We start from the raw sequence: 27,280 nt of genomic DNA on the forward strand, positions 1-27,280 counted from the left end.
GACAAGCCCACCGCTGGGGGTCCCCATTACCCAGGTCTGCCCACCAGGAGCCAGGCCAGCAAATTTATGAAAAAAGTACTTTATTTGAAAACACTGTTTACACAAATATGTGGCCTATATACAAAGTACACAAGGATCTCTCTTCTGGTCCCCACCTTCTCTCAGGATGTTTAAGCCTCGGACTCCGAACCTCTGCCACCAGCTGCCCCGGCTGTAGGTCACAGTGCCCCAGAGGGACGAGCACTTGAGGCTGGGAGCAAGGCCTTCTCAGACCTCAGCGTTCTGCAGCTGTGATGAGGCCTAGTCCAGGTCCACCCGGCAGAGGGGAACGAGATCAGCTTTCACCCCTCACTCAGCATTCCACAGGCACGTAGCAAGTGTCTCTGCAGCAGTCTCTCCCTGCAGGTTTTTTTCCCCTGGAGGAGAGGGGGTCAGCCCCGCAAGTCCGTGGCCCTCTGTTCAACCCCCCACCCCCCCACCCCCCCGCATCTTAGATCAGCTCCTGCCCCTCTCCCACCTCTCCTGGGAGCAAGGTTGCAGAGCCTCAGGGAAAGAAAGCTGTGGCCTGACGGAGGGGAGGCGATCACGGGAAAAGACAGCAGGACTGGGCAACAGCACCACAGACATGAAGCACAGGTCCCCTGGCTGGAGACTGGGAGGCCCGGAGGCCAAGCAGCTCTGACTTCGGAGCAGCTCTGACAGACCCGAACAAACAGTCTCCAGTCCATATGTCATTAGATAAAATACAAAATATGACTCAAAACTGAAGCCCAGACTCCCTCCTGAGGGAAAGAACCAATAGATCAACACACGTGCATGACAATGGACAGCACACCCAAAACACGCGCGCACACACGTTTGGGAGCCAAAGCTGCTAACTCCGGAGCATGACTTAAGCTCAGAGGCATTACCGAGCAGGAAAGGACCCCCCGGCAGGAACAGGGGACCTGCATCGCCTCCAGTACCTGCGACAGCAGCAAAAGCAGACCATTACAGTCACAGGCCCGGTGGGCTCGTGGGGACCTCGATCTGAGCAGCAAGCTGGTAGTTCCTGCCACCGCAGCCCACGAGGGCGAAGGCGAGGCAGGCACACCTCGTGCGTGCGCGCGCACACACGTGCACGGGCGGAGGCATCAGTATGCACAGAGACACTAAAATCCTCATTAACACCACCCCTTCACACTGTGTTGTTTCCAAATGCATGGGATTCGAATGTTCATGAGAGCGAGCCTCGGGCCGAGGTGAAAAGGCCAGCGGGCGGGGAGAGGCGGGGATCCAGACCGTCCATCCGGCGGCGCAGGAGTTCCTCCACGTGCCGGGCCACGTCCATGGTCTCATCCAGGTCAAATTCTCCATCCTGGTCAAGGACGGCGTCAGGGCTGGGAGAGAGGGGGAGAATGAGGTCGGAGGGAGCTGGCATGCCTCTGGCCCCCTCCCTATTCAGACCACAGTCTCATGGGAACAGGACTGGCTCTGGTGGGATGCCCCTCCCCCCACCCCCACCCCCGACCTCAAGCTGAAACCGTGTCAAGGCTCATTGACAGATACTCAAGCTCTAGTCTCAACTCTCCCTGCCTCACTGAGGGGGATCAGAGTCCCTCCCCCCTGTTCCTGTCCTCCGCTGCAAAACGAGGTAGTTGGGCCAGTGAATCATGCCCACTGAGACGCTAGACCACTCAATCATGGGCTCCAGGTGCCGATCACCTGCAAGGGGCGGGGCCTTTAAGCCACGTGACCTCAGTCCTTAGCCTCCCGTTAAGGCCCGTATTTGCTCAAACTCCACAGAGGGGGGAACTGAGACTCGGCCATGTCTGGAAACTCACTCTGGGCCACCTGGCTGGCAACTGGATTCAGGACTGGAATTCCAGTCTTCGTGACTCTCAGGCCTACAGTCATCCCAGTGCAGCCTGTGTCTCCCAAGCACCCAGACACCCAGCTGGGGCCACCCACAGCTCAGCAGAGAATGAATTCTCTGGGACCTCCAGAAAGGAGCAAGTGATACCCCGTTCCCATCCAACTCCTGACAACAACTGCCCCTTCCATAGCTACCTTTACAACAGCCTCCCAGAGCTAAATGTGTAACCTGACTCAGTCCCGCCCCCCCCACCCCTCCCATCCCATGGGGTAGGTGTTCTTGCCTCCCTTTTACAGAGGAGGAAACTGAGCATCTGGGAGGCTCAATCATTTCCCCAAGGTCACAAAGCTAGTCAGCACTAGAGCAAGGACCCTGCTACATGTAGCTTATGCTCTGCGTTTTTACTGGCTGATCTCCCTCTCTGCTCCTGCGCATGGGCGGGAGCCCTGCCTGGGTGGTCTCGAACCCACAGGAGCTCTGGGGCCCTTTGCCCACCAGCCCTCTGGGGGCCCGACCTGAGGCCAGGTGCCCAGTACCTCCCCGCAGAGCCCCATCAGAACACCACCTACTTCTGTGGGTACATGTTATAATGAGCCGGGGGGCACACGGCTGGGGAGGGGGCCTGGTCCATGTAGGTGGCGCTGCCCCCGGCAGAGTCTGCAGACGCATTCACAAACCTGCAGGAGAAACACGGCAGAGCCTCAGCGGCCTCCGGGCAGCAGCTGGCCTGGGGAGGGTTTGGGTGGGGGGGCCTTTTTACATTTTTGGGGGGTGTGTGGAAGGGCAAAGTGCCCACTGGGCCTGGGACTCCAGCTGGAGTGGGGCCCTGGGTCCTGGTCCCATTGAGACTAAGCCCAGTTCCCTCTCCAGGGCTAAGCCAGGTTTTAGGGGGGAAGAAAGGGCTGGGCCACACAGGGCTGGTGAGTGGGCGGAGCAGGGCTGAGGGGTGAGGGAGGCTGGGGGAGAGAGAAAGGAGGCAGCAGGAGACCAGAGCCAGACCCTGGGTACTTACTCAGGGACCACTTGCTTGATCTGTGGCTTCACATATCCATCCACTGCTTTAGCTGCCGAGGGGGGAGCGTGATGAGAACCAGCCTCCGGGAGCTCCCAGGTAGTGGAAGACCACGGTGTGCGGTCTGCCTCCACCCACATCACTGTGAGGCCTCAGCGGTGATGAGATTTCCCCAGACTCCTATAAACACCTGCCTGTGGACCCCGTCCAAGGGCCACCCAGACCCCTCACTCCAATCTTCTCCTTCCTCCTCCTTTCTTTTCTGGTCCTTTGCTCGCTCTCTCATCACCCCACCCCTGCCAAGGAAGCAGAACCAATGCCAAGCAGCAAACCCAACTGGACTGGGGACAAGTTGAAGAGGAAAAACCCGTCCATTTTGCTCCCCTTATTCAACTTGGGGGCAGGTTTGAGGGTAGGAGCCATGAGAGCAGCTGATTAAGATGGGAGTAGTGCATTATCTGTGGGTATCATTATCCTGCTCTGCCCCTTTGTCCTCCAAGGGTGCAGAAGTGAGAATCCACCCAGCTTTCCACTTTGCAGAGAAGAAAGCTGGGTCAGAGGTTTTGTTTTCCCTCTCGGTTGTGAGCCCTGAAATCCCCTCTACGGGCTCCACACCAAGCCACCGACCAAGCCCATGGGGGACATGGCCCTGGGGCTCTTCATGGGGAGTCCCTGCTGTCTTGCCCCAAGAGCTTTGCCCACAGGCTGCGGAAGGGCCCAGGAGTACCAGGGCAGGACGCACCGAGCACAGGGGTGTAGTACTTGGAGAAGACCTCGTCCTTGGGCCGGTCGGGAAATACGTAGATGAGATAGCTCAGGTCCCCTAGTCGGTCAGCCAGCGACCGGATGGAGAAGTCCCGCGTGGTGAATGGCTTCAGGTTCCACAGGTTGCGGTCAGCTGTGAAAAGGACGAGCTCATTCCCACTACCCACCACCCTCGGGAGAAGGGTCAGGGTTATGGGGTTTGAGATCTGGTGTGTGGAGACATCTGGGTTTTACTAGTCTGCTCTGCAACCCTCCACCTTGTCTGGAAGTCCTTGGCACAGGGTGAGCGAGTGACCATGGGAACATTCTCCCAGCGAACCAAGCAAGTAGACGCCAGCAACACTAGGTCAGGGCAGAGAAGGGAGAACTCTTAGAACCTCTGAAGGAGTCCCCCAGTGGCTCTAGAGGCCACAGGGCCAGTGATCTTAAGTTCTCCATGATGGAAAATGGTAGAAAGGGAATGTATTTCTGAGCAACAGTTATCTCCTACTTTTGCGTTCAGTTCCAGTCTTTCCCCTGGGGAAACTATCTAAGGATGCAGACCTGATGGGGAATGGGGAGCAAGGAAATGGGAGCCAGGGCACTCACGAGAGTCAAACTTCCAGGCAATAGTGATGCCCCCGATTTCGGAGTCGCTAAAGCGTAATAAAAAGGTCCCATCGGGCTTGTTGATGAGCAGGTCATGGGCCTGTTGCTTGTTCACAAAACCTAGGATGGCCCTGGGTACATGGAGCAGAGTGTCATAACCAGTCCAGCATCTTCTGTCCCCTGAGCCCATGGCCTCCCACTCCCGGGGCCTCCCATTCCTCACCCGTCATTCCAATGGGGCTTGTGATGCTTCTTCAGCACCTCCATGACCCCATCAAACCACTGCCAGAAGGTGTAGTTCCAGCCCGGCAAATTCTCCTGAGAGTCCCCAGGAAACCCCAAGTCAGGGTTTGTGGCCCCATCATCATGGGTGGCCCAGGGAACAGTCTGTGCCATCTTGTCCTTAGGGAAACCCTCTCCCAATCCCTCACCCAACTCGCCCTGCACTCCAGTGGGCCATAAATGGACACAGCCCCCAGCCTGCAGCCTGGGGACGAGAGACTAAACCTGCCTCTTGCCTCTCAGGCACAGGGGTAGGGGTAGGAGGTGTCCAAAATTGTGCAAGCTGAGACCTCCAAAGTCATTTCTGTCCCCAGTGGACAGAAGGGGAAACTGAGGCACAGAGAAAGGAAGGACCTGGCCACTTAGTTAACCAACCTAGGGCAGGAACTCAAGGATCCAGACTCCCAGCCCCGGGTTCCTTCCACTGTCCTGCTCAGGCTCAAAGAGCTCCGTGCCGTTTCCTGCTACCCCTGCCTCAGTTCCCTGGTGTATCAGCCCCCGTCTCTCCTGGTTGTAGGAGAGGGCAGATCGGGATGGAGAGGGGGGCTGCTGACCAAGGCCAGGAACGAACGTGTCTGTGAGGTGGGGAAAGCCTGGCGGGGCACAGGTGGCCCCCGGGCAGGCAGCTGGCGGCAGGTGCCTCACCCTGTTGAACTGGGACCAGGACACGGACATGCCATTATAGTCTTCGAGGTGGCTGCTGCTGCTGTTGAACAGTTTCTGGGCCAGGAACACGAGGTTCTCCTTGGTCAGGCCGCGGTTGCTCTGCACTTCGGCCTTGAATTTCATGTTGAGCGCCTCACACAGCTGCGGCCACAGCACTTTGTCGGGCACGGCGAATGGCACCCTGCCCTGAGGCGGAGGGAAGAGAAAGCAGACCGAGGGAGTAGGAAATATTTACACGCACGCGCACCCGTGCACACACCCACACACTCAGGCCCACAGACACCAAGAGGCAAAGAAGACTAAGAAAGACCCAGAAAAGGAGACACAAATACAAGAAAAAGAAAGGCAGAGCGGTGGGCGCCTGGGGGGCTCAGTCAGTCGAGCATCTGCCTTCTGCTCAGGTCATGATCTCGGGGTCCTGGGATGGAGCCCTGCATTGGACTCCCTGCTCAGTGTGGGACCTGCTTATCCCCACCCCCTATTTGTGCTTTCTCTCACACGTGTGCTCTCAAATAAAAACAAAATCTTGGGGCGCCTGGGTGGCTCAGTGGGCTAAAGCCTCTGCCTTCGGCTCAGGTCATGATCCCAGGGTCCTGGGATCGAGCCCCACATCGGGCTCTCTGCTCCGCAGGGAGCCTGCTTCCTCCTCCTCTCTCTGCCTACTTGTGATCTCTGTCTGTCAAATAAATAAATAAAATCTTTAAAAAAAAAAAAAAACCAAAATCTTAAAAAAGAAAAGAAATGAAAAGAAAAAAGAGAAGAGAAAAGAAAAAAAAAGAAAAGAAAAGGCAGGGCAGCAGGGGTGGGCATATGGTGATAGAGACCCAGACCAGGGGCCAGGGATAGAGATCAGAGACCCAAACCATAAGCAGAAGGAAGAGCAGAGACCAGAGCCCAACAGCTAAGCTCATAGACCTAGGACATCCCCCTCCTGAGACCCGGAACCCAGACGGAGCCTAGGGACATGCCACAGGCAACACGCTCACGTGAGCTGTCCCTTACCGCACCTCAGCTCTGGTGGGGCCCTAAGGTTGACAGGGGACCACGGCTTGGGACCGATCCAGGGAGACTCCAGGATACGGGGTGCTGAGATGGGGGTCCCATGAGGACTCACCGGCTCGGCAAAGGCGTTGTCCCACAGCACAGTGGCGGTTGCGTTGTGGTCCTGGCTTCCGTGAACGATGACAACCACGGGAAGGGACAGAGTCTAACAGGAGTCACAGGAATGAGTGTAGCAGACACATGACCACACTGAGCCCTCATTCCTCACCCTCGATCCCACCCACGAAACCTCCCAATGACACCAAAGCAAAACTAAACAAACAAAAAAAACCCCAAACCTAGTTCTTCTTGGCCCATTACTTAAGCTCTGTGGCCGGCCCCAGATGAGAACACAGCAAGCACGCACCAGCAGAGTGAAACAGGTTTTCTGAGAGCTTTCTGGGCTCCATGGGCCAATGGGCCATGACCCTGTGAGCATTCAGAGCTCTCTGGCTTTCCCAAACCAGTCAGGTGGCCTCAGGGAAGTCTCCACCTTTCTGGGTGACCTGTGGGGGATGGGAGAGCGAGCGAGGCCTCACCTTCACCTGGAACACAAGCTCATTGCTGCCAACGCTGAACTGAGACTCAAACAGGACCGTGAATTTCTCCTCCGTCACAGACTCCGCGCCCCTCCGGTCAGCCCGCTTAATCCTCTTTAGTGACTGTGGTGGGGGAGGGCAGAGGGCGACGAGGAGAAAGTGGCTGGTTACGGGGACTTGGCCCCGGGGGAGGACGGGCCACCCCCAGGGGTCAGGCCCTGGACTCACCATGTTCCTGAAGTGTGCACTGAGGGTACCGGTGGCCTGGTGATACTCCATCACACAGCAGTTGTTCAGGATCTCGCCACTGCACTCACTGCGAAGGAGAGGTGACCCCCAAAGCCACGTGGGCCCCAGGCCAGGGGGGTGGCTCTGTGCGTGCCCTGGGCCCAGTGTTCACGCCCGAAAGCCCAGCCATGAGAGGCTGCCCCTCCCCCTTCCCCTTGGAGGGTTCCCTTCTGGGCGCCTGGGTGGCTCAGTCGGGTAAGTGGACAACTCTTGATTTTGGCTCAGGTTGTGATGGCAGGGTCCCGGGATCAAGTCCTGCGTGCGGCTCCCTGCTCAGCGTGGAGTCTGCTTGTTCCTCTCCCCTCTGGTCGTCCCTCTGCCCTCTCCCTGCTCGTGCTCTCTCTCTCCGTGTCTCAGGCCTGAGTGTAAAGCAAAGTCTTCAAGGGTGGGCTCTGGGTCTCTATCATTAGGTTAACAACTCTGTTGGCATTGAGACTGATGCAGGGGCCTTCGGCTCTGACAGCTTCTGGTGCAGCTAAAATAATAACTATGACCGGGGCGCCTGGGTGGCTCAGTGGGTTAAGGCCTCTGCCTTCAGCTTGGTTCATGATCTCAGGGTCCTGGGATCAAGCTCCGCATTGGGCTCTCTGCTCAGCAGGGAGCTGCTTCCCCTCTCTCTCTGCCTCTCTGCCTACTGGTGATCTCTGTCAAATAAATAATTTTTTTTTTAAAATGAAAAAAAAAATAGTAACCATGACCACAGCCTACAAGGACCCTGGGGTCAAACCCAGCCTGGCTCCCTGGCCTCTTAGGTTCCTCTCCCCTCACTCAGGACAAGCAATCCAGGCTGCCTTATCTGTTTGCCGAACACGCAAACTTGGTGCTACCTCAGGACTTGGGCACCCGCTCTTCTGGGTGCCCCGAACCCTCTTGTTTAGGTCTCAACTCAAACATCTCCTCAGAAAGGCCTTCTGTGGCCCCTCACGTGGTGAGGTAACATCTATCTGGATGCCATGATGTCACTGTTTTCATTTTCTTTCTAGAGTCTATCGCTTTTTGACACTGCAGGATTACCACAAGCATAGAACTGTCTCCTTTCCCAGCCAAAATGTAAGCTCTAAGAACAGGAGAACCTCTCTGGCTTCTTTATCATCCTATTCCCAGATGCCACAGTAGGCTCTCAATACACACGACGCAGTCTCCCACTTCACCCATTCACTCCCTCATTCACGGCATCCTTTGTGCAGGCCTGCCCTGATCCCTGGATCCTGCCCTGGGTTCTCCAGCCACATTCGCCTTTCCTACACTCTCCTTTCGGATAAAGCCCATGTTTTCTGAGAGTCTCCCCGGCCGTCCCCGCACACTCTCCCTAGCTGCTCCCATTCATCCCATGACCTGACACTGTCATTCTGCCCCACCCCCAGCGCGACCCACTTCCATGGTGCCTTCGGTCTCCACTGGTGCACACTCCCCTTCTCATGACCGCTGCCAGCTCTGCGGGGGCTGGGCCAAGACAGAGCCAAGTACGGTGTGGATTGCAGCTCTGTCCCAGGGATTAGCACAGGTACCAGAACAAGCCAGCAGTGCAATCCATGTTGACCTATTATGTGTCAAGAAGCACAACGTGTATCCCAGGACAGACAGAAAGAACCGGAGAGACACTGCGCCACAGCTATAGGGAGGGAGGCTGAGCTGCCTCCATCACCCAGAACCTTAGGTACAGAACAGACAGGCACCCCCAGTCCAGGACGTAGGGAGCAGAGAGAAACACATACTTGCGGGTGTTCTCGTTCTTGAGCAGCGACTTGGCCTGCTGCTCGCTGATGATGGTGGCCTTCACCTGGGGGGGGTTCATGTGCACGTTCAGCTTCCCGCCCACCAGCAGGCGCACCGTCGCTGCAAACTTGGTCTGGGTCTTCAGGACCTGAGGAGGCTGCTTCTCAATGATGAACGTGCTGCGGGGACACAAGGGACCAGACCACACATGATGCTGACTCGGGGGACAGGGTCTGCCCACAGACGTGGGGAGGCTACTGGGGCTTGGCAGGCAAAGGAAGGGCACACGGCACAGCTCCTGTTCCCAGGGAGGACACCGAGAGTCAGAAGAGGTGGTGGGAGGGGAGGCAGTGACATGACTCAGCAGCTGGACCAGGCTTGGGGTGGGGATAAGGGCAGTCCACGGAGCGTCCACAACAGAGACTGGGCAAGGTCAACACCAAGCAGCCACTGCAACTGAGGACAGAGAGGGATGGGGGCCCAAGGCAAAAGAGACAAGGATTCCAACGAGAGCCTCCCTACCACAACCCCGGTGGGCAGAGCACCCTGGCCTGCTCCACGCCAACCACCCAGGGGCTGGGCGTACTGGAGGCAGCAATCACCTGGTCACCAGGGCTGAGATGATGTCTGTGATAGTGGCGTTGACCTCAGCCAGCATCTCCTCCACTGGGCCGGGGATGGGCAGCTGCTGGCAGAGGTGCTCAGCCCTGCGGATCTGCTGCCGGTTCTGCCAGATGATCTCAGCCAACTTCTCACACCTGCACGGGAGCCCCAGGCCACCGGGAGGACAATGGTATCACCCCACGCCCCAGGCTCGAGGCCGAGAGGCCCCAGTCTGGGGAGAACGCCCCAAGACCCAGTTCCTCCCTCCTCCTGGAAGGTTCTGCACCTCAGCCACCACTCCTGACCCCAAAGCAGAGTGCCCCCCGCCTTTCAGGAACACAGAGCTGCGCGGGACCAGCACCCCGGAACCGGTCCGCTCTGCCTGAGGTTCACTCTGCATACCCAGCCCTGTCCCCTCCCCAGCACAGGAACTCCCTTCCTGGGCACATGGCACGTGACGGGGGGCCCCAAAGCCGGCATCAGGAGCCAGAACCCTCGGTGAACTACGCCTTGCTGCAGCACAGAGAGAGCTGGCTGCCCAAGGAGTCGCCAGAAGCAGCGCCCCTGCCCCCAGCCACCCCCAAACACCATTACCAGGACTGCAGCACGTCCAGGCTGCCCTCGGGGGGCCCTCCGTTCCCTGCCAGCTGTTGCCGCCGCTTCCACTGGATCAGCTCATCGTCCAGAATGATGGTCTGCTGCTTCCGCAGCAGCTGCAGGGTCTTCTGGTGCTTCTCGGCCAGCTCCTGAAGGCAGGTGGGGACAGCAGGCCCTTCTGGGTTCCCACAGAACAGCCCTCACTCGGGAGGCAGGGCTGGGGACCAGGCCCTGGGCACAGACCCTCCCCTCTCCCAAACCCGCTCTGCCTCACATGCTCCCCACAGGAAAGAAGGTTCTGGCCTCCAGCTCTCCAGGGTCCCGCTCTCGTCCCGGCCCTAGCCTTCTCTCGGGCTCCCCGGATGGCCCGGGATGTGGGCCTCCGCGCTTGGGAGCAGAGGACGCAGACCGCACTTACCACGCGGTACTGCTGCAGCGTCTGGGCCTCATGCTGCAGCCAGGCCTCCAGGGACACCTGCTTCTGCTGGAGGGCCGTCTCCCGGCTCAGACGCTCCTGGGGACTCAGCTGGGCCAGCCCGGCAAATTGAGCTAGAAGAGGCGATGGGACACCCGCGACCATCATTTCCTGGCTTCCTGCAGGAAGCCCAGTAGAACACCAACACCTGTTCTGGAGGCAAGGCCCTGAGGGTCTGCCCAACATCAGACCGATGGCAACTTGGGGCTCCAGCAGCCAAGGGAGCCAGACCTGAGCCGGCTCTGGGTCCTGGCCTCTCAACTGTGATCTCCCCTTTAGGGACTGTGCAGATGGAAGCCTGGGAGCACATCCCCCTGAGGCCTCCCTTCCCATCTTAGTCTACACAGCTGCCTGCCCAGACCGCCTCACGCCACACGGAGGTCCAGCGTGGAGCCTTGCTGCCTGGTTCGATGTGTGCCCTCACTGTTTACTAACTGGGGATCCTCAGGCAAATCATTTCCCTCTTCTGGGCCTCAGTTTACCCATGTGCAAAATGGGAGAATCTTGGCCCCTGCTTCAGTGAGTCGACAAGGAATAAGTAAGTGATGATCCACCAAAGGCTCAAGGAACCTCCTGGCTCATGGACCCTGAAGGTCAGAGCTGGTCCTTCCTGGGCAGTGGCTTCCACTGCAGGTTACAGGGTGCCAGAGACAAGCGGCTGTTCAGTCCCACCCCACAGAGAAGGACTGCCTAGGGAAGCCCCCGCCCCACAGGCTCTGTCCCCCCCCAGGAGCTCAGCAGCCTCTCCTCTGGAACAAGGGGTTTCTCCAGGTGCTGGCAGGAAACTAACATGTTGGTTTGTCCAGGCTGGGTGACCGTGAGCTCAGCGGACCAACCAGAAGGAGATGGAGAGGCACAGACTGGCACACACAGGGACAGAAGGAGAAGGTGGCGAGAGGGAGGGAATGTCCAGCGCCCACTGGCAGCAACACAGAAACAGCAAGATTCTCTCAGGACAGGGAGGCAGCTTCTCTCCACGCTAGCGTGGGGCTCTCATCCATGACACGAAGAGGGAGTCAGGGAGGCCTCCTTACCGTTCTACAAAAAATCTACTATGAAATACTTCAGAGCCAGGGAAGGTAGAAAGAGTGATGCAAGGAACACCTGTGTATTGATAACCCAGCTGAAGAACCCACAGAGAAAGCCACCTGTACTTCCTTCCCTGCTTGCAAACCCATCCCGGCCTCCAAAGGTTAAGCACTCTCCTCCACGCTGGGATTATCATGGCCTGCCCAACGTCTTGCTGAGTATCCCAGTGTCCTCACTTGGGCTGAGACAAGGAGATGGGAGCATCAGCATGTTGTGGTCAAGAGCCATGTCACACTGAACGAGGCCCTGCCTCATGGACACACAAGCTGGGACAGATGAAAGCAACTTTCGAGACAGCCCAGGGAAACCCTAGCACTGGAGGAGAACTAGAAATACGGTTCTGATCCCATGACTGGGGACTGAGAGAGAAGACTACCGTCCAGTCGTGGCACACAGCAGAGTAGTCTGAGGCCACCTCAGAAATCCTGCCACCCACAGGGGGTGCTGGTGATCCCCATACCTGGGCCCAACCTCTCTAAGGCCAGTGACCCACTTAGGTCTCTCCTGGTACTCTGTGGAAGCTTCTGGGAGGGAGGTCAGGAGATGGGAGGCAATTCTCTGCTCCACTGGAGGGAGCTGAGCCTTCTCTTGCACAAACAGAACAATAGTCTGTGTTTCTGATGAGTCAACTTGATAAATGAGACTGAACTGACATTGTATGGTGGGTAGAAACCCAAAGCAGAATCTAATGCAAACCCATAAATAGGAAACAGAAAACCCAAGAAGGGGACTGGAAGTACTATCAACCATCAAAGACTGGGGTTAGAACTGACAGCCTGGGGCAGAACGTGTGGCTTTTGCTCAGGTCATGATCTCAGGGTCCTGAGAAAGAGCCTTGCAACAGGCTCTGTGCTCAATGGGGAGTCTGCTTTTCCCTCTTCCTCTGCTCCTCCCCTCACACGTTCTCTCTCTCTCTAATAAATAAATAAAATCTTAAAACAAACAAACAAACATACAAAAAACCCGACAGCCTGAATTCTCCTGTTCCGTAATCTAGGAAGAGGGCCACCCTTTCTCTGGGTTCAGTCCAAGATGGATTCAGAGGAAGACATGCTAGAATCATCCCACCAACATTTACTTAACACCTACTATGATTCTGGCAACGCGTTGAGGAATTCAGAGTATGGGAAACACTGACAGAGCAGGGTGAGGAGAGCTTAAATAGTTAAATTAAAACAGCATAGGGGCACCTGGGTGGTTCAGCCAACTAAGCATCAGACTCTTGATTTCTGCTCAGGTCATGATCTCAGGGTCCTGAGATAGAGCCCTGCATGGGGCTCTGCACTCAACCAGGAGTCTGCTTCTCTCCTTCTCCTTCTCCCCCTGCCCCAAACCCCGCATGCTCTCTCTTTCTCTCTCTCTCTCTAGTAAATAACTAAATAAATCTTAAAAAGAAATAAAACAGCATAACAGCATTCTTAAAAAAAATTCAAATAGTTTTAAAAAGGGAGGAATGGAAGAAAATAATTAAAAATGTAGAGAGAAAACAGAAAATAAACATTAAAATGTAGATCTCAGTGCAACTGTATTAAATAGTATGTTAAATATTAGTGGACTAAACATCTCTATTAAAAGCAGAAATTGTCAGAATACTCATCAAAGCAAGAATCAACGATATGGTATCCACATTTTAAATTTAAAAAACATGTTATCAAGATGCCTTGTGGTTATATACAATAAGAAGGCTGAAGTAAACTTCAAAACAAAAGGTATTACCAGAGATCAAGAAGAGCATTTCATAGTTATTACGGTATCAGTCAATCAGAAATATATAATCATAAACTTATATGCATCTAATAACAGAGCTTCAAAATACACAAAATATTTACAGAGATAACCAGAGAAGCGGACAATTCCACAATATAATAGGAGATTTGATCCTTCTCTTTCACCATTTGATAGAACAATTAGGTAAAAAAAAAAAAAATCAATCAATCAATCAATCAAGACCGAGATCACAGTGGTTCTCAAAGCGTGGACTAGGGATCTCTAGAGGGTTCCCAAGAACTCTACTGGCAGCCTACAAACTCAAAACTGTTTTTATAAGGTCAGAAGACCTTACTTGCCTTTTTCTCTTCCGATCGCTTATAGAAATACAGTGACATTTTCTAAAGGTTTCAAGATATGTGATATTATAATAGATTGAAAGCAAGACCCAGGGCGCCTGGGTGGCTCAGTGGGTTGAGCCTCTGCCTTCGGCTCGGGTCATGATCCCAGGGCCCTGGGATCGAGCCCCGCATCAGGCTCTCTGCTCAAGGCGGAGCCTGCTTCCCCCACCCACCCTGGCCTGCCTCTCTGCCTACTTGTGATCTCTGTCAAATAAATAAATAAAATATTTAAAAAAAAGAAAGCAAGACCTAGGTATCTCCTATTAAGCCTCACATTAAAGAGATGTGTAAAAATCTAAAGCAATGCTTCTTGCTAAACTTTGTTTTGGAAAATACAGACGTTGGTTTGGGTGACTTTTTTAGTAAAACTTTCTTATGTTAACATTATTTAACTTAAAATTGCTACTTTTAAATGAAACAATGGTGAGACATGCACTCTTTTGAAGTCCACAAGATACATTCACCAAGATACAGTATACACTGGGCCATAAAACATGTCTCAATAAATTTAAAAGAACTGAGATCATTTAGAGTATGTTCTCTGACAACGGTGGAATTCAATAATAAAATGCAAACCAAATCAATAACGATATGACATAAAAGGGAAAAAACCCAAATACTTGGAAATTAAACAACATACTCATAAATAATGTGTGGACAAAATAATTATTCAGAAAAGAAATATTTCAAAACAATAATAATGAATATACAGCATCGTTAAAATCATGAAATGCAGCTAAAGCGTTGCTCGGAGGGAAATTTAAAGCTCTGAATATATGTATCAGAAAAGAAGAAAGGTCTAAAGTCAATGACCTACGGCTTTACCTTAAGAAGCCAGAGAAAGAAGAGTAAAAGGAAAGGCAGCTTGACAATTCCTGTTCTCAAGAGGATGGGATGGAACACCTCTGGGGTCAGTCTGGAGTTGGGGGATGATGCGCCAGGTCTCAAGACTCCTCAAATCGTACTGGGAGTTAATATGCTCGGAGTTAAATTTTCTTTCCCCACACACTTATCACAATAGCCACTGGCTAACTACAGACCTAGGAGACAGGACAATGTTTCACAGGCACCTCCACTTCCCAGTTCCATCTCCTATCGGGGAGGCTCAAGAAGGGGCATTGCTGGAGTCCCACCTCTCCCCAGCCTGGTTCAACCAGAAGACTCCCCACCTAAGTCCTCCCTCTGAGTGGGGAACACTTTGTCTGTGTTCATCCAGTCATTGAGATACTCACTGAATACCTACAATCAGGGGGAGAATATTGGTTAGTAAAGTACTGGGATTTTATGACACTATCTCCAGTTGAGATCTGGTTCTGCAACTTATAAGCAATCCAGGCCACATTACTAGAACCACCTACAAAATAGGAATAATACAGCTACCTACTTCTTGGGACTATTGTAAAGTCTGGATTGAAAAAGCATGCAAGCAAAAGAAAAGAAAAATGCACGCAAAGGGCTGAGCTTGGGGTCTGGCCCACAGCAGGAGCTCAGTAAGAACTATTACTTCTCCAGAGCTCTGGGTAAGGCTCTGTGGAGACAGACACAGACACAGTCCCGACCCTGCAGGAGCACACAGAGTGGTCCTCACTCCTGGCCTTGTGACACACACCACCTTGGTTGTGCGGGCCTCACCCTGGATCCGCAGGCTCTCCTGATACTGGATGATGAAGTACTCCTGGGTCTGCTGCAGCTTCTTCAGTTCATTCTCTGTGTCCTGTGTGACCAGCCGCAGCTCCTCAAATGTCTGGTTGATCTGGAGGTGTTTCTGGGACATGGCGTCAACCAGGATCCCAGCTGGAGAATTCCCCTGGGGACACAGCAGGGGGAGAGTGCAGGCAGCACGGGTTGGAACTGGTATGGAGTTGGAAAGGAGGGGGACACAAGGGACCTGGCAGATTACGGCAACTTCATAAAGGATAGGGGAAACTTCTGTTGTAGCTCTGGCCTCCACCAGAGTCACCCAAACAGGGTCCATCTAAGCCCTCTTTGGAGAGAGTAGAACTCAGCACATCCAGGAGTTATTGGGGTTTGCAGACTAATGATGGTGACCCCTCGTTCCAAATTCGTTCACCGACCCGATGCTATGGACCGTGTGAGGTGCTGGGGACACAGCGGGGAACAAGGCTGTGTGAACACACAGCATCTGTGTCCTTACTCAAGACCTTCTTGTAACTGAGGAAAGTTACAGGGGAGGTATAAGTAAGGCCATTTAAGTGACCCAGTCTGATCTACTACTTCCACAACTGGCTGAGAGTCAGTCATCAGGGCCTGTCCAGTAAACTGTTCTCAGAATAAAATCCAAGCTCCTTCCCATAGACTCCACTGCTCTAGCGGAGAGCTTCTGCCTACCTCCACCACTCCCCAGCATGACTGCTGCCCAAGCACACCAGGTACTTTCCGTTCCTTGAATACACAAACATGTTCCCGCCTCAGGGCCTTTGCACTTGTTGTTCCTTCTCTCTGGAACATTCTAACACCAAATCTTCCTAAGGCTGGCATTTCAACTGGCACCTTTCCACATTGGCTTTCTCTGATGGGCCAATTTCAAATAGCCACACCCTTATCTGAAAGTGTCTTATTCCTTTATGTTTTTATTTCTATCTTGTCTGCCTCCACGCACTAGGATATAAGCTCTCAAGTGCTAGAACCTTGTCTGTCTTGTATGCCACAAAATCCCCAAAGGGTAGCACATCAGAGGTTTTCAAGAACAGCCTGATGGTTTGGAGAAGGAACGATTTTCCTCGTGACCATGACAACACGTATGCTGTAGACATGTATTTCTTTTCTTTTCTTTTCTTTTTTTTTTTAGACATGTATTTCTTAACTGGAGTGGAATTCATTTGTATGTTTACAGATAGTTCTGTGGTGGCAACAAGTCAAGGGCTACAACAGTTTTCCCAGAAGACTCTTTGTGACCTGGCTTCTGCCTCCTCTCTGGCTTTACCCACTGGGGCTCCCCAACTGGCTCCCTTCTCCCCAATATCACTGACCCCTTACAGGTCTTCAGATGTGTTCAGATGGTTCCTGCCTTCCTGCCCACACATATAATACTCTTGTTCCTTTTGTTCACCTTTCCTTCTTCCCCTTTTTCCCCTGTTTAGACGCTCCTGTCCTCAAGACATTCCCCTGCTAGGCTGCCCTAGTCTGAGTTGGGTACTTTTTCCAAATATGCCCCCTTAGTACCAGGCTCACCCCTACTCACACCTAGAGAATCTATCATTGCTTGAATCCCTTTTAGGTAGGGACCAGGCTTTGGTCTGTTTGTCCAGTCCTAGCCCAGTGTCAGACACCACAGGACCTCCATACATGTTAACTGAATGAACTGTAAAATTCCTGAAATCAGCATCCACTGCAATAAATAAATATGTTCTGGGCACTATTCTGTGGTCTTTACCCATGTGTGGCCACTTTATGAAATTCATCTTGCGGGGTGCCTGGGTGGCTCAGTGGGTTAAGGCCTCTGCCTTTGGCTCAGGTCATGATCCCAGGGTCCTGGGATCAAGCCCCGAACTGGGCTCTCTGCTCAGCAGGGAGCCTGCTTCCCCTTCTCTCTGCCTGCCTCTCTGCCTACTTGTGATCTCTGTCTGTCAAATAAACAAATAAAATCTTAAAAAAAAAAGAAATTCATTTTGCTTTACTCTAGATAAGATAATATTTGTCCCATTTTTCAAGCAGATGTTCAATGCCTTCATGATTACAGAGCTTGGGGGATGAGTCCCTTCCTGCCTCTCTGGACCTCACCTCTTGGAGCTTACCAGGGTTCTCTTCCAACCCAGACCTCAGCTCCACCTCCCCTCACAGACACCACCAGAGAACATTTCTCCCTTCAATCCTAGCACCATTTATTAAATGCCAAATACTTCTTCTCCCTGGTGGCTTGTGATCCCATGTCTAACGAGGGTTGAATTTGCAGGGTGTGTGTGTGTGTATGTGTGTGTGTGTGTGTGTGTGTGTGTAGGGCTTCCTTTTCTGTTTCATTAGTCTGTTTTTCTATCCGTGGCCCACACAGTATCTCATTTAACCCTGACACTAACTCTATAAGGAAGATACTGTTACTAGCCCCATTTACAACTGAAAAAACAGAGGCTCGGTGAGGTTAAGTAACTTGTTCAAGTCACACAGCTAGTAAGTGATTGAGCCGGGGGGCCTGAAGCCAGGGCCTAAAGAGAAGGTACAGGGACTGTAACTACCATGTGCTGTTGCTTCTCACACTTGCCCATGTCCCTTATCTCCTTGGTGCTCTCTTGTCAGCATTTATAGAATACAGTTTTGTCTGCAGAAAAAGGCGTGTAGAAGGACTTCCCAGCTCCTCTCCCCATACCCACAGGACACTCACATTGTTGGCTTCTCGCACCAGCCTCTGTTCATTGTACAGAATATGTCGGATGCAGCGGACCAGCTCCATGGGACAGCGGTCATACGTGTTCTGAAAGAATCCAATAGCAGTTACAATTGGCCTCCTGACATTCCCATCATGGCCCCCCACGGTGCCATGTGGCAACCCCCCCCACCTCCTCTCCTCTACCCTCTGCCTCAGCTTTCCTCAAGAAACCTCAGGAACTGTCACCAGACACCTCTATCCCTCCTTGACTGGATTGCCCTCTACCCAGATCTTCATACCTGGTTTGCAGTGCATTAGAAACCCAGTTTCCAAAGTTTCCAAAGCTCCTCCAATCTACTTTGTCTCCTTTGACTTTCAGAGCACAGATACCCTGAAGTCCACAGAAACTATTAGCCCCATTTTGCAGGTGAGAAAACTGATGCTCAGAAAGGTTAAGTACTTGTCCAGAAGCAAACAACTGAGCAGATGACTCAGGACTTGGAGAATCCAATGCCAAGGCCAAGGTACTTTCTACTGTTGCCCTGGCATTGGGTTCCTATTTTGCCTTCCTCTTCCTCCCAGCTTTCTCCTTTTTCCTCCCTCTTCTGTGAAGGGCTTTTTATCTCCCTGGCACCCTGCTGCTTGTATTTAAGAAGGGTTCTGTGAGGAATACAAGTAAGTTCCAATAAATGCTTGACTTGTGATTACCACCCACACCCCTTTCCTGCTTCCACAAAAACTTCCTTTCTCCCCTATACCATCCCTGGTACCTTCCCTACCCCCCACAGAGAAGGAGAAGGCACAACTGTACAACTACATCCTTCATTCAATACTCTTCTATCCAGCTCTTGCCTCCAGGGCAATTCTGATCCTCGTCCACCTGACTTCAGCAGTTCTCCTACCTTTAAAAGAGTCCTGAGGTCTGCTTGCCTCATTCCTCATTTCTAGGAGCTTTCAGTCTTCCTTTGTCAAACAAAGGACTCTTGACTCAATCTACCTCCATCCCTTTTGCTTGATCTGTTTCGAATGCCACTTCACCCAACTCCCTTCTGTTGGGGACAAACACACCCCACCCTTTGCTTTGTAGCATGCTCAAGGAATCTGACAGGTCTGATTTAGAAAGAGGGGGTGGGGGAAATTGAAGAGCAGAAAAGTTACAGATCAGCTCAGGGTCACACGGTGAGTCAGTGACCAGGCCAGGAAAAAACCCAGGGGTTCTGTTGCTGGAAGGAAAAGGCAGACACTGCTTTCCTGCAGATGAGCCCGTGTTCACACCCACCTGGAGCTGCGTAGCATAGTGCCCCAGCTTGATCTTCAGTAAGAACCCATCCTCCCCAACTTGGTGCTCCGCCTTCTTCTGCAGCTCCTGGACCAGGCCCTCCAGGAGCTGGGAGGCCTGGGCTTGGTCCTGGGGATTCTCCAGGTCGATGGCATCCCTTGGGGGCAGGGCAGGGGAGAGAAGACTACCATGGCGTCTCCTTGGGCAAGGAGGTCAAGTACCAAGAGGGAGTCGGAAATCCCAGGCTCCAGACCAAGGGCACTCCAGAGCCCACAAGACTTGTTCTGGGCAACTCCACAGGCATCACCGTCTAGAAACACACCCTCCCTTCCCAAGGTCCCATTTCCCTGTTCCCCTTTCCCAGGGACACCACCCCTTCTGCAGGAGGGGCAGAAAGGGCTAGAATCACACCAAAACACAGCGAAGCGCTAAAGGTCAAAGGGCGTGTGGTAAGGCCCCCGCAGATGATGGCCCAGGGCAGGGGACTTACCATGGCTGGCTCTCAATCCACTGAGCCAAGTAGTGCCGAACCTCGATGGGGAAGTGCTGCCCGTACAGCACCTGCATCTGGCGCAGCGCATCTCCCTGCAGCTGCTGGGCTTGGATCCAGCCCGCCATGTCCGTTCACCTAGGGCGAGCAGAGGGCTGCAGAGGCTTCTCCTCGACAGGAGCGAGGGCTGCGCCCGCCTCTGGCCCTACCATGCCCACCCGTCCCTGGACCGCGGTCAGGCCAGGCTCCTCCCCTCCCACAGACACGCTTTCCTGTGCGGGAAGAAAGGCGGTGAGGAGGGGAAGGCCGCCCTGCCCTCCAACAAGGAACCCGCTAAGGCTTGGGGAGGGGCTCTTGAAAGTCAGGTGCCCTCCCCCTCTTCCTCTCCCCTTACCCCACCGGGGCTTCCCCGGAGGGGGGACAGCTAGAAAACTGAAAGAGAAACTTGACGCGGAGGCCCACGGGCCCTCTAGGGAGGGCTGCAAGAACCCACCCCCACCCCGGTCCCCCGCCCAGCCCGGAGCCCCGAGTCCCAATTTCTGGGCGGGGGGCGGGGGGTGGAGCTTTATTCCAGCCCAAACTTAGGGCACCGACGGCTCCCACGGAACGGCTCGGTCCCCGCCGGCACGTGGCTGGGGGGGGTTGAGGAGGGAGGGCTGGGAAGACAGAGGCTGCCTCTTCGGAGGATCCCCCCGCCCCAACCGGACCCCCGCGTTCTCCCACTGTCCGGCCCGACAGCGCCCCCTGCTCCCCGCGGGCGGGGACGGCGCCCACTCTCGGCTCCTTCCCCGCGTCCGCGTCCAGTGTCCCGCGCCCCGAGCCCCGCGCGGAAGCCAAAACTCCCTCTCGGTCCCGCACACCGGTCCCCGCGCCCCCGCCGGCCGTCGGGCTCCGAGCCCCGGGGCGCGCGGGCCCGAGGTGGGAGTCGCGTGCCCCATCTCCGCGCGCGAGCTCGGGACCCGCTGGCGGGCCACCCACCTGGTGGCGCCGAGCCGTCCGGCGACGGGGCCGGCTGTCCGTCCCGCGGCTCTCGCTCCGGGCCTGGGCTCCGGCGGCGGCGGCGGCGGCGGCTGTTACTACAGGAAGGAGCAGAGAGCAGCGATTTCCTCCTCGAAGGTCAGCTGCCTCCGATAGACCATACACAGCGCGCGAGCTCTCGCCAACACCCCTCCCAGCCTCTGTCGCTCCCTCCCTGCCTCCGCCCTCGGTCGCTGGCTCCCCCCGTGAGTGCGCTGCGGCCGCGACCGGGCCCCTAGCGGCGAGGCTGGGCGGCGCCGCGCGTGGGGGCTGCCCCGACGGCGGGGTCCCCCGGGAGTCCCAGGCAGCCCTCGCCTGCGAGCCGCGGACCGTCGGGCAGCAGGCGCTAGAGTGGCCGGGTTGCGGGGGGGGGGGGCATATGGGGGTGGGAGAGCCGGGAAACCCCAGCTTCTGGAAATCCCAAACCAAGGCCTCAGTTTTCTCACCTGTAAAAAGGGAGGAGGGGAGGGTTGGACTAGCTGGAGATGACTTCCAGCTCTGTGTTTGTCATCCTTTGAGTGCCTAGATTAAAAAAGTAAATGTAAATGTGTGTGTGTGTGTGTGTGTGTTTCTGTGGGTTGGGGACACAGCTTTTGTGACCTCAGAGGCAAAGCGGTAGGGAGGGGAAAGACTGGGGATTCCAGAGAAGGCAGCTCACCACCAGGGCTCCACCTTCCATCACTCCCACTACCCTGCACTCGCCCCTGCAGTGGAAACAGGAAAGAACCTTGGCAGTCTGAAGTTTCAAATCCCTCCCCAAAATTTTGCAGATAAGAAATAGAAGTCCAGAGAGGGGAAGGAGCTTGCCCAGGGTCACACAGGGGGCATCTACGGCCTGGTCTGCAGACGATGATCCCTAAATGATCCTGCCCACCCACTGCTTACCGGGTCCAGTCCCATCTAAGGCTGGTCCTACCCTCAGAAAGGCTGTCTTAAAACCCTACACATTCACAGCTGCCCGGAAGGCCTTGCCAGAGCGGGGCATGCCCTCCTTGAGCCCTGCCTGGGTCACAACCCCCTCCCTGAAAGCCCCCTACAGGGCCTGCTGAATTGGGCAAGGCTGGGCTGGAAGCCTTCCATCCCCTTTGCCCAGCTTCCCTCTCCTCTGGGCCTCCCCTCTCCTGGCAGCTGGAATTGGCAGCACCAAGGGAGGGCCTTGCTGGGCTAGGACCATGTGTCCTGGAGGGAATCGTTCTCATCTCCCTCCCTCCCTCCCTATGCCTTTCTTGGGTCTACCCTTTTCTCTGCATTCTCTTCCCCTTCCTGTTCCTCCCCCACCTTCTTGCCCCTCAGTACCTTCCCCACTTTCGTTCTTTTTCCTTCAGAGAAAAAGCCAAGTTTCCAGCCCCAGAAGCTGGGATCTCTGGGTCTCGCACACGGCTGCAGTCTCTTAGTCTCATGGAGGGGGAAGCACATGGCCTCTCCCTCGCTTCTTTCCTCACTCCCGGCAATTCATTTGGCAGAGGAGGGCCAGACACACAGAGCGAGGTCACCTAGAATGAGAGTCAAGTGTCAGAGCTGGAAGGACCTGTAAGGATGATTTTACAAAATGGGCAACAGAGACTGGAGAGAAGAAATGACTTGGCCAGGGTCACACCACCTGTCAGTGGCAGATGTAAACCCATGGAAAGACGGAGGATTTGTGCTCTCCAGCCTCTTGCTTCCAGCAGATGGGTAAGGCAGTGGTTGGGAGGAGAGTCCTTGGATTCCAAGTCCTCCGAGCCCCATCTGGAAGGCAGGGGGCCACACTTGCCATGCACCCACTTCTGGGCATCTGGAGAAGGTGACATGAGGGTGGCAAGTCTGGAGTGGGAGCCTTGCCTGTCCGCTTTCAGGCAGCCACCTCTCCAGCCTGCTCCCCCAGGGCCTGTAGGGACCTGCTGCTCCAGCTGGCAGCTGTACCCACCAAACATCTAGCTCGATTGGGCTGGGCTTGGCTAGAAGGTGGATAGCCCTGGGTCCTAAAAGAAACTAGGACTAAGGTGCCAGTGAACCACACTGGAGGGGTTGGCCCAAATGGATGTGCCCCCATAGCGTCAGGGAGTCACATGCTGTGCCCCCCACCTTGTGTTCAGTGGCTGCAGCTGCTCCCTGGGCTAACTCTGGCTCTCTCCCCAATGTGGCCTCTGTGTGTGAGGCCCTAAATCCCAGTGTCCTTCATTGCCTGCTGCCTCCTCTTGCTTTTTTATTTCCTCCTCCTTTTGATTCTTTCTCTCTAGGTCTCTGGTCTCTGTCTGATTCTCTGATTCTGTCTGGGTTTCTCCCATTTCCCTGTGCCTCTGTCCTCCCTTTGGGATGCAATGGGGAGAAGGAGGAGCTTTGGAGCTTTCCCAGGATGGGCAAAGGCCACCCAAGGGAGTGGAGAAGGGAAGGGTGTTAAAGCTGGGTTGGGGGCAGAGGTGACTGTGGTCGTGGCTCTGGATAACGCAACTCCCCAGAAATGTAAAATTTGGGGTTTCTTTTTGCTTTCAGTCCCCTGCTTTGGTCTCTGCTATTTCCCACCACAAAGCACCCTGGTGATTTTAGGGGCCCAGACTATAGAGGAGAAAACTGAGGCCTATGGGATGGAGTTCAGGAAGGTCAGAAACTACCTCGGGTCTGGACTGAGCTGGGGTCCCAGGCTGACCTCTGCTAATTGCTCCTCAATTCCCAATTCCAAGATACGACATTACATGGGGAGTGAGGAAGGATTATAAAAATCATATGGGAATGCATTCCCCCAAAGAAGACAGACCATAAAATATTACTAGGAATAGTAATAATCCCTAGCCTAGTTTGTAGTTAGCATACTAAAGACATAGCCTGAACTGAATCATGGCCCATTGGTACACAAACATCGTTGTACCCTTTAACTCAACTGATCCTTGCAACAACTTTGAAGGCAGGCAGAGGCGCATTTGATTAGCCGGGAAAGGAGAGCTGCCCGCAACCAGCTGGCCAGTAAGTGCCCACCTGGCACGACGATCCAAGGGGCCCAGCCCTGCGTACAGGTCTCAGTATAGCCTTCCCGACATCCCCCATCCCCAGCACGCACTCACAGAAGGAAGACGTCTCCTTTGGCTGGGCTAGCCAGTAACGGTTCTGAAGGACCTCCATCTGAACACCAGTCCGTGCCCTGGTCCCTTTGACCTGTGCATTAAATGAAGGTGGGTTTGAACTGATGGAGGAAGGGAAGAATCCTCTCGAGTCCCATTTCTGGCCTGCTCTTGCCAACCAGGTTAGCCCAGAATGCTGTGCTCATGCCCCTTCCTTGGGGAGAACAGATTGAGGTCACCTTGACCTAACCGTCCCCGGGGGTGGAGGGAGGTGGTACAGAGATGTCTTTGTTTCCTCTGTTCTAAGTACCTTCTTCAAGGAGAGTTCCTGGGGTGTGGGAGCCAGAGGGCAGAGGGGAGGCAGGGTAGGGTGTAGAGCTTTCCAGAGAAAGCTGGAGGCATTCCAGGAAGTATCTCTGTGCCCACAGAGGGAGACCTGAAGCCCTTGGGCTTAACTGCCCTGCTCTCCCCCACCTTGCCTCTGCTGGGATTTTCTATCTCCTCTCCAGCCTCAGCCCCCACCCCCAAAGCTCTTAGAAGGGGTGCTGTAGGCCATACTCAGCATATACTGCACCCCAAGGCCACTGTCCCTGCCTCTCCCCTGTCTCCCTATCCTGGTTCCTCCCTATGGATAGGCTGCATCCATTCTTGTCCCTGAGGATAGAACAGGACCTAGGGAAGGGATGTGTGTGCAGTGAGTAATTCTGTGTGAATTTGGGGGAGGGGAAGGAGCTTCTGGATCCTGGATGAAGCCTGTCTGCCCTTCCTGCCTCTGTCCCTTGTCCTCTACCACTCTTCAGGGAAGTCAGTTTACAGTGAAGTTACCAAGAGAACACAAGGCAAGCCATCCTGCCTGAGGCACAGTGACTCTCCCCGGTTTCTGGGAATAGGGGCGGGAGGGGCTCAGTCCTGACTGGGTGGGTGGGAGGGAAAGCCTGCCTTCCTTGGTCTGGCTGCCCTAGCCACCTGCCTTGGGAGAGCCACCTATGGGACAAGGAGAAGGGGTTTGCAATGTCTGCTGAGCACACATTTCCTCCCCAGTCAGGAGAATGGGGAGGACCCCATCCTTTGCTCTTCCTTCTCACAGCAGGGGGAGGCCCTGGAGCCTAGGGGTGGAGGGGGGAGAGGTGGCACAGAGCTGGGCCTCCGAGGGGGACTGCCAGCTGTCGTAAGCAGCCCTGGGTCAAGTCTGGCTCTCATCCTCTTCCAGGAGGACTACCAGGCCCCTCTACTCACTCATTTCTCCTCCTTCCACACCAAGAAATCTTTTTGTGCCTGAGCCAGCCCAGTACCTGACCTCAGTACCCAGAGCCCAGTACCTGCCTCTGGAGAGGACTGGGCATCTCCTTGCCTGCCCCCCCCACTACCACTCTGCCACTTTCCTTTGTTATGACTAGAGGGGGTTCCTTTCTCCTGTCTGCGTTTCTCATTGTTCCTTGGTTCAATATGTCACAAACCTACCCACACCTTCACTGCCCACTCCCCTGCTCCCAGCCTCCGAAATTGGCTCCCCAGTACCCAGAGCAAGTGGGGGATGTAAAGCCAAAATGAAGACTGGGCCCCAGCTATCATGCGGTCAGGGTGGTGTAGAGAAAAACACAAAGGCTTTGGAGTCCTCAGGATCTGGTGCAAAGCTTGGATCTGCTGTGTGACTTTGGACAGGTGAGTCTGCCTCTCTGGGCTGAACCACCACCTGTGTAAAAAAAGGGGTACAGCAAGACCCGACTCCTAGGATTGCTGTGAAGATTCAGTCCCAGCAACTAGTACATAATAGATGTTCAGGGACCTTGGCCAGTAGAGCTGGACATTTCCTCCAGTGCTGTCTTATAGCCCTCAATCCTCACTGCAGGCCACTCCTGTGACTCTTCACTAGCTGCTGAAAGGCTGTGTTCCACTGCCTGGTTGATAATAAAGGCTTAATGAAGGTCCCTAAACAGGACAGGGCTTCCCCATGCTCCCACACTTCAGGGGTTCCCTCGCACTAGTACAAGACCCCTGTTTCCCTTTCACACATCCTGACCCACAGAACCCAGAAGGCTCTCTCCTTTGCCACCCTGGCCCCTGCCTGCTCTAGTCCTACTGACCAGTTTTCCTGCCTAGGGCAGCAGCAGCAGCCTCAACTTTGCCTGCTGCTGGGTTAACTTTTGAATTCTTAATCCCACTCACCAAGCCTGAAAGACACTGCCTAGAGCAACACTCTGCTCCCTCCTCTGGGTCAGTCCTGTCCTCTCTGGATAATGTGGCAGCACCAGCACTGCCCCAGGGCTCTGGGTGGAGGGGGCACTGTGACACTGTCCCTGGAGGCGAAGGCAGAGGCAGTTGGGGCCCCCTTTGGCTTTCCAGAGAGCCACCCCTTTAGTTCTGCCTGGAAGGGAGCCCAAGTAAGTGAGGTGCATGTGAGCAAGACAGAGAGTGTGTGAGAATTCCCAAGCGAGTCCTGAAGAAACTGCACATCCATCACTCACATCCCATCTCCCTGCCTCCGCCTCGCCCCCCATGCCACCCACTCCTGGCCCAGAGAGCTGACTGGGGTTGGGCTGAGGGAAAGAAAGAGTAAATGGGCATTTATCTAGTGCCTTCTGCAAGCCAGGCATGACGGTTAGCTACTTTCACAAACAGGGTCTCTCACTTTCTCTTTTTTCTTTTTTAAAGTTTATTTTCTGTATGTTTTACTTCTTTATTTTTTAAAGTTTTATCTGTTTAAGCAATCTCTATACCCCACATGGGGTTCGAACTTGTGACCCCAAGATCAAGGGGGTCACATATTCTTGTGACTGAACCAGCCACACGCCCCTTCCAAATGTTCTAATAGGTAGTCTAGCTCCTGCTATAAAACTCAGAAGATTCGGGGCGCCTGGGTGGCTCAGTGGGTTAAAGCCTCTGCCTTCGGCTCAGGTCATGATCCCAGTGTCCTGGGATCGAGCCCCACATCGGGCTGTCTGCTCCACAGAGAGCCTGCTTCCTCCTCTCTCTCTCTCTCTCTGCCTGCCTCTCTGCCTACTTGTGATCTCTGTCTGTCAAATAAATAAATAAAATCTTAAAAAAAAAAAAAAACTCAGAAGATTCAAAATGGGAAAGAGTCAGTCTTTCACCTTTCCTGTCCCCCCAGATTCCCTCTGCAGGAGCAACCGCAGTTACTCGGGTCTTGGGTGCATCCCAGAAAGATTCTATGTATTTGCAAAAGATAGTATACTTTACTTCCCATGACTCACACCTGAGGGAAACTGAGGTCTTTAGACTAAGTGAAGTACTTTAACTAAGTTTCTACAGCTGGTAAGTTGGCAGAACTGGGATTTGTACCTGCTCCACCCTCCAGATCGAATTGAAAAACTCGGCTTTTTTCACCACCCACGCTCTGGCAGAGGTAAGCCCTAGCATCAACAGAGCCTCTCCCAAGACAAATCTCCATCCTAAGGTCCTGGAAATCTGGAGATCTGCCTTTCCATCTGTTGAGTGCCCACTGCCTGTATTGACTTAATAAGGAGGAGTCATTCCACTAGGAAAGAAGAGAAGT

At 54.3% G+C, this 27,280-nt stretch overlaps 1 protein-coding gene across 1 annotated transcript; it reads right to left on the reverse strand.

The window, feature by feature from the left end:
* Positions 1-63: 63 nt before the first annotated feature.
* On the reverse strand, positions 64-20,764 carry STAT5A (signal transducer and activator of transcription 5A). Its single transcript, XM_044247907.1, has 19 exons — positions 20,693-20,764; positions 19,715-19,852; positions 19,225-19,381; positions 17,961-18,050; positions 15,257-15,431; positions 10,371-10,501; positions 9,950-10,101; positions 9,355-9,510; positions 8,752-8,931; positions 6,977-7,064; positions 6,749-6,871; positions 6,283-6,375; positions 5,148-5,354; positions 4,444-4,538; positions 4,221-4,351; positions 3,610-3,765; positions 2,868-2,919; positions 2,425-2,532; positions 64-1,379 (listed from the first exon to the last, which is right to left on the reverse strand). Exons 2-19 carry the CDS (start codon positions 19,840-19,842, stop codon positions 1,217-1,219), a joined length of 2,385 nt encoding a protein of 794 aa, XP_044103842.1. The 5' UTR covers positions 19,843-19,852; positions 20,693-20,764; the 3' UTR covers positions 64-1,216.
* Positions 20,765-27,280: the final 6,516 nt, after the last annotated feature.

The sequence above is a fragment of the Neovison vison genome, chromosome 5 (assembly GCF_020171115.1).
Source record: "Neovison vison isolate M4711 chromosome 5, ASM_NN_V1, whole genome shotgun sequence".
NCBI lineage: Eukaryota > Metazoa > Chordata > Mammalia > Carnivora > Mustelidae > Neogale > Neogale vison.